Here is a 7115-nt window from a genome sequence, read left to right as displayed (position 1 = left end):
CATAACTACAAGTGACACATGGAAGCACCAAACAATGTTGAGCCCTTCTCCAATGTTGAAGAGGGGCTCAAAATAAGCCTTATATCAGTTTAAAACATGCTCAAAAACAGATTTCTCATGGGCCAAAAATAGCATGCAAAATCATGACATACAAGAAGATCAATGAAGCAAGTGTATCATGGAGGGCTCAAACAAGGTTGAGCCCTTAATGAAAAGTGAAGATGAGCTCAAAATAGGGCCCTTTTCAGTTAGGGCCGGAGCTTGAAACAAAAAGAAAGTGGGGCTTAGAAATAGATCAAGAAAAAGGGTCAAAAGGGTAAAAGTATTACTTACCCTTGAAGACTCAAGCTTTTGTTGCTTCTTGGATGAATTTGCAGCTTCTTTGGCCTTTGAAAAACCTTCCTTGTTGCTGGAAATGAGGTGGTGGTGGTAGAGCTTGGTGGTGTAGAAGGAATGATGGTTAGGGGACTTAAGGTTTTTCAAGAAATGAGAGCTATGGAGATGGAGTTCTATATGGGAGCTTGAAGAAGAGTTTTTCCAACCCTTGTAAGTGAAGCCACCAGCTGGTTATAAGGGTTCAAAAGGGGGTGTAAAGGTGGGGGAAAAGGAGAGCAAAATTCCCCCACAAAATATCCCCCGGATAAATATCTTGTCTGGGGGATATTGCCCCACAGCTGTAAAGTGCACAGTGCAAGGAACACGGCCGGCCTATCACTTTTGTTGCAGGTGGCCGGCCGGCCACACCACCTAGCCGGCCGGCTAGGGGTCAAAAGGTTCAATCATATTTTCTGGCCGGCCAGCAACTGGGGAGGTACTCCTATGTGTGTACAACACAACCATGTGGTTAAAATTCCAAGAAAGTGGGTCCAAGGGGTTCAACATTAGCTCGGAAAGAGGGGTTCAAAAGGGTCAATTTGAATTACTGGCCGGCCATGAACTTTTAGGGGCCTCTCATGTGTGTAGATCACAGATATGTGGTTGAAAGTTGGCAACATTAACTCCAAGGTGTTCAACATTAGCCCGGAAGTTGGAAAAACGGGCGCCGGGAGGCTCCGGAGGAGAGATAACTGGTTGCTGCAACAATTGCTGGCCTCCCACCCTTCAGTGACCTCCCCGGTGATAAAACAGAGGTACCTGCCAAAAATGAACGAAAATCGTTGCAAAACGAACGCTCGGGGACCAAAACACGCAGTTCGGGGTCCCGAAAATGGGCTGTTAAGCACCGAAAGTGGCGCTCGACCACGAAGTGGGCTTCTCAGCCCCTAGTGTCCCTCAAAAGGGAGAAAATAGGATGTATGCCAAAACTTAGAGCAATAGGAGATGATTAAGCGGTCCCGAACCGAGGCACACGGCCTGACGGCTCCGAAAACCGGAAACCGGGCTCCGAAATGGGAAAAATGGCCTACGGCCACCAAATGTAGCCTACGGCCACTGAGAGATGGTCTACGGGACCTCTCCCTCCCCTCAGGAAAAGAAACAGAGAAAATCGAGCCTCGCGGCCGTGACTCTGAAACTTCTGAACGAGCACATTATGCAACATCACCAAGTGCTCAATCGGTGACGTCTGAGTCTTAAGGTCGGTCAAAAATGGGGTGTCTACAGTTGCCCCTCTTTGACAGAACTCGGAAGTCACAAATGACGGGAGTGAATGTCAAAGCCCAGAGACGACCCATTTTTGACAAGGCCGAAGACTTAGACAAACATACAGGATAAACAGAGATGTGCCCGCAGGCATGCCCGCAGGCAGGGGGCAAAATGCAAATGAAAACGCAAGAAGATTTTGAAGATTGGACTTATACGCTGCGCGAAGCCGGTTTTGAAAGTTGGAGTTATACGCTACGCGAAGCCGGTTATCACTCATGATCATGCGAATGCAGCAAGCTGTAATGAAGCAAGTATTCGCAAATAGATGCAACAATTTTAAGCAAGAATGCAAAGCAACAACTACATTTCATGTAGTTAAGAAATGCGGAGGATTATTCAATCCCCGCCACGTCTCACACGGATACGATACCTGCGCGATTCGTCTGGTCGCACCAGCCTCAATTGAACCGTACATACAATATCGTGCCTGCAAAAGGGAGAAATTGCAACAAGTACAATATGCTACCAACATATATTTAATGTGATTCCGAAGGTTCGACACACGCAGTGCCGGCAAGTGAATGCATCACAATGCAAGAGTGGAACATGTGTGACAACGCATGCTCAAACATGGAGGTATGCCAATATCAAGAAATGTGCACGTTGATGCAGGTATGCTCATGAGAATGCAAGTTATGTGCATGATAGTACAAAACGAGCATAAATTAGGGTGTTCATTTGTCATGAAACAACGAGTACGGAAATGCGTGTTTCGGCGAAGGTAACTCAATCACGGCCTCCGATCCGCTTCCCTGAAAGGTTACAACTCATTCAAAAAAAGGATACACTTTGATTTCGATGAGTGATGATGAGACACATGTCAGAACTTGAAGCTGAAGTCCTGGCGGAGCAATTTCGCGACCGGAAGTGTGCTTTTCTTGAATTTTTTCAGGTCCCGGGAACTCCGATCTTCCTCAAAATTTGCAAAGAGCTAGGCGAGCATGTGAGGGACATGGCCGGCCGTTCATCTTCCCAAGGGGAGGTGGCCAACCGGTTTCCAATAAAGTGGATAGCTGGCCGGCCATTTCTGCAAAAAGCAGATAGCTGGCCAGCTAGGAATAGGGGCCGGCCGGCCATGTGTCCAAATTCAGGGGCATTTTGGTCTTTCACCTCCTTTTTGATGCTCTTTCAATCCAAGGCCTTGAGGCCTATATAAGGCAGCCGAGACCTCCCCTTTTTCTTGCCTTCTATAACACTTTTCTCTCCAGATCTGAGTTTCACGCGCATTTTCCAACGCCCCGCGCAAATTGTTTCCGCAAAAACACTCAGTTTCAAGTACTTTGAGGCGATTAAATTCCGGCTTCGGAGCTTCTTTTTGCATTCTCGCCACTTGAGGTAAGTTTGTCTCAATATTTGGAATATTTTCTCGAGAGTTGACTTTTGTTGACTTTTCATTTCCCGAGAGTTGACTTTTGTTGACTTTTTCCGATTTTGGCTCATTTTGCTCATTTTTGCTCCCTTTTGCAGATCCTTTGAAAATGGCGGGTAATTCTCCCCACAGCGGAGGTTTTCTAGGTGCCGGCGATGATTTCGATCCCATGACTCTACCTCCGAGGACCCGACCTTTTATTCCCGGGAGGTACCGTCCGCCTGCACACGTTCTTCCGCGCGCTGTCTTCCGTCACTTTACCAGTTTTGACGAGCGAGCACCCGGGGATCTGCTTCTCAGAGAGCCGGAGCAGCATCTCTCTCACGAGGCCCGAGAGGTATTTACCTCATCTTCTGTATTTTACATTTCGCACCTTTGCCATGCTTGAACATGCAGTTTAGCTTATGACATAGTACTTCGCTTGTATCTTGAACATGTAATTTCAACATTCGAATTTCTGAACACTCGGCTCATTAATTGATTGCGAACACACAGCCGACATTAGAACACACGGCTCAAACACTGATTTATCGAACACACGGCCCGAATTTGAAAGTGAACACACAGCCCACACTTCAAATTTTCTGAACACGCAGCCCAGGTAGATAGTGAACACGCAGCCCACAATTTAACTGAAAGTTGAACACGCAGCCCAAATTTCAAATTTTCTGAACACGCAGCCCAGGTAGATAGTGAACACGCAGCCCACAATTTAACTGAAAGTTGAACACGCAGCCCAAATTTCAAATTTTCTGAACACGCAGCCCAGGTAGATAGTGAACACGCAGCCCACAATTTAACTGAAAGTTGAACACGCAGCCCAAATTTCAAATTTTCTGAACACGCAGCCCAGGTAGATAGTGAACACGCAGCCCACAATTTAACTGAAAGTTGAACACGCAGCCCAAACTTCAAATTTTCTGAACACGCAGCCCAGATTAGAATTTGCATGTAGCTTATTTCACTTCATCGGCACACAGCCCATTTCATCTCATTGGCACACAGCCCAGTTCAATCTCATTGGCACACAGCCCATTTCATCTCATTGGCACACAGCCCATTCATTTCATTGGCACACAGCCCATTTCATCTCATTGGCACACAGCCTATTCATTTCATTGGCACACAGCCCATTCATCTCATTATTTGACACATGTATTCATTCTGAATGCAGGTTTGTTCCCGCAGTGTGCGGGGATATGGTTCCACCATTGCGCGGGATTGGTATGCTGAGCTCCCGGAGGGCGTCAGAGACTTGGTAGACTTGGCAGGGTTTGGGCCCTTCTGCGTCGGGTTGTCACGTTGTCCTGCCAGGAGGACACTGATGGCAGCCCTGGTAGAGAGATGGTGGGACACCACCAACTCCTTTCATTTCTCTGCTACCGGGGATATGACCATGACCCCTTTTGACTTCGCTGTATTGACCGGCTTAGACGTCGGAGGTTGGTCCATCCCCTACGATGAGGATATGGGCGAGTGGGAGGCCGCCTGGATATATCTATTGGGGGCTCACCCACCTGTTGACAGGGTCTCTGGGAGAGTTCGATACACTTGGTTCTCTTCCCATTTCCGGCGGGCGGAGATGGTGCCTGAGACTCCCGAGGAGACGGAGCAGTATGCCCGTGGTTTCCTGATGTTCCTCTTCGGGACTACCCTGTTTGCCGACAGAGGGAACACAGTTGGGCTATACCTGCTGAGCGCTCTAGTCGACCTATCACAGGTCCATCGATATGACTGGGGTGGCGCCGGCCTGGCTACCCTTTACTTTTATATGAGCGCGACCTCCCGCGGGCGGGGAGATTTACTTGGCGGCTACTGGAGAGCCTGAGAGGTACTTTTCTGTCCCCTTGATTTACATTTCTGCTTCTCATTACTTGTACATTGCACACACACAGCGCACTTTTACAGTCTGCATTTTGCTCTCAGCATTTCGTACTTACATTCTGCACTGCCTTTCTCAGCTATGGGTCTATGTATACTTCCCATCATTAGCCCCAGAGCTGGAGGTGGTAGGGATTCCCGTGACCCCATATTCATTGATATTCGAGGGCCCGCACCGGCCGAGACCTCGAGAGACCCTCCTTCGCCTGCGACAGTACTTCGACACTGTGCGACATTCAGAGGTACCTCAGAACTTTCAGTTCTTTTCATTTTCATCTTTGATTTGCTCTGTATATTCTCGATTTCTGATTAGTTTATGCATTTATCATCCGCAGATTACATGGCAGCCCTGGGTGTCCCTGGGTGATGGTCTCCGACTTCAGTATACCGGAGCATCGGACATCTCCCAGTATAGGGTCCTGCTCGAAGGGCCGGTTGGCAGGGCATGGTTCCTCGGGGAACGCTTTCTGCGCCAGGTATGGGGGTATCTTTCTCAGGATATTCCCACAGTACCCCCAGCCAGTATGCGGACCGTTGACAGACTCTCTTACTCAGAGGTAGTCGGCGCCATGCTGGGTACTGATGCTTTACTATACATTGAGGAGGGGGACTACGCCACTTACCGTCACATATATTTGATGCCTCCATTGACGGAAGCTCGTATCCCGATGATGAGGCCTGCCGGTATGTCATCCTCGGGCCAGGCTCGGGCTCGGGCTGCAGACGCCCCTTCTACTAGCAGGGCCGGTACATCTAGAGGTGGGAGTAGACCGGTTCCTCCGGCTCCATCGGTTCATCCTCATCCCGGATGGCCAGATATGCCTACTGAGTTGATGGCGTGGCAGTATGGGGCTAGCTCTCCGACTCCGATTCCACTAGAGCCTCCGATGCCCAGTGATCGATACGCCATTGATCCGGACTCACCGCCGGTATGCTCCACTTGTTTTCATTCATCATTCAGATGTTTAGACACTTTTCTGTTCACTAATGATTATGAGCTCATTTTTGCAGCCATCGCGAGGGTACATGGAGGAGGTGGTTGGACTGGTGGCCACACTCGAGGGCATGGTCCTGCGTAGGGAGGCACAGTTGTCTGTCGCGGGCATTCAGGTACCCTTCAGTTTTCTGGCATTTATCATACTTCTGATGACATGCTGATTTCTACTGCATCGATAGACTACTTGTGTAGAGCACATCTGACACACACCCCACTTATACACTGTATTTACATGCATTCACTTCATGTAGCCTTTGCTTGTATCTGCATCTGATGTATATATTTGGACTGATGCATTTGAATTGAACTTTTTGTTTTCAGATGCCTTCATGGTCCGGCCAGCCGCAGACCAGGCCACCTGGGCCTCCTTGGGGAGCTGGGCCATCTGGGCCTTTTCAGGGGGCGGGGTCATCTCCGCCTTCCCGAGGAGCCGGGCCATCTAGGCCTTTTCGAGGAGCTCGAGGAGGGCTCGTCCGCAGACGCAGGGCTCACGTCGTGGAGGTGGAGCCTGATGAGGAGGAGGAGGAGGCTACCGACCGTCAGTCAGAGACATCTGCTGAGGAGGGAGGCTCCGGTTTTGGCTCGGGGAATAGAGGCGAGGCTGAGGGGGATCCTGAGGATGACGGCTCCGACTCAGATGATGATGATGATGGTGTGGAGATTATCCTGCAAAAGAGGATGAGGCGTGCTTCTCGCTCCCGCTCCCGAGGACTTTGATGTTGCTATTTCCTGCTTTATTTTTCTTTTTGCTAGTAGTTTGTAGCACTTTGCACATTGTTAGGCAGTTTTATTCTTTTGTAAAACTTGTACCTTTGTTTGTTGTAAAGCATGATGAAATGAAATAGCTTTTGAAAAGATGTTTGTATTTTAAACTTTTAGCATCGTATCGCATCAATTTATTTTACACAAAAATGAAATTGAATGGAAATGCGCATTGTGTAATCACCAAGTCAGGTAGTGAACCGACGCAACAAACTAAACAACTCAACTTACTAAGATATAACAGGACCTTAGAAAGTTTACAACTCGATAAGCAAAATGCAACAACGTTGACAATGCAAATAAACAAGACTTTAACAAAAATTGCTTAAACAGAGAGCAATGACTTAAAAACACAAAACACGTCCGCTCGACAAACAACTCGATAAGCAAAACGACAACTCGATAAACAAAACTCCATAACAACAAAGTGTACTTCTGACGATCTGGGCACCGGAACGCATC

General features: G+C 48.3%; 1 protein-coding gene across 1 annotated transcript; it reads left to right on the top strand.

Annotated features, from left to right (window-relative positions):
* The first annotated feature begins 4978 nt into the window (after positions 1 to 4978).
* LOC145819335 (uncharacterized) lies at positions 4979 to 6608 on the top strand. Its single transcript, XM_082913317.1, has 4 exons — positions 4979 to 5136; positions 5230 to 5823; positions 5906 to 6004; positions 6213 to 6608. The coding sequence occupies exons 2-4, from the start codon at positions 5419 to 5421 to the stop codon at positions 6606 to 6608; spliced, it is 900 nt and encodes a 299-aa protein (XP_082769443.1). The 5' UTR covers positions 4979 to 5136; positions 5230 to 5418.
* Positions 6609 to 7115: the final 507 nt, after the last annotated feature.

The sequence above is a fragment of the Camellia sinensis genome, chromosome 2 (assembly GCF_055761805.1).
Source record: "Camellia sinensis isolate YWXY chromosome 2, ASM5576180v1, whole genome shotgun sequence".
Classification (NCBI taxonomy): domain Eukaryota; kingdom Viridiplantae; phylum Streptophyta; class Magnoliopsida; order Ericales; family Theaceae; genus Camellia; species Camellia sinensis.
This window is presented reverse-complemented; position numbering and strand designations above follow the sequence as displayed.

Bases quoted from the DNA above. Each gene is read 5' to 3' on its own strand.
- LOC145819335 (XM_082913317.1), top strand. From the start codon at position 5,419: ATGCGGACCGTTGACAGACTCTCTTACTCAGAGGTAGTCGGCGCCATG. The intron at 5,824-5,905 runs GTATGCTCCACT...TCATTTTTGCAG, and splicing joins TTGATCCGGACTCACCGCCG to CCATCGCGAGGGTACATGGA. The intron at 6,005-6,212 runs GTACCCTTCAGT...TTTTGTTTTCAG, and splicing joins TGTCTGTCGCGGGCATTCAG to ATGCCTTCATGGTCCGGCCA.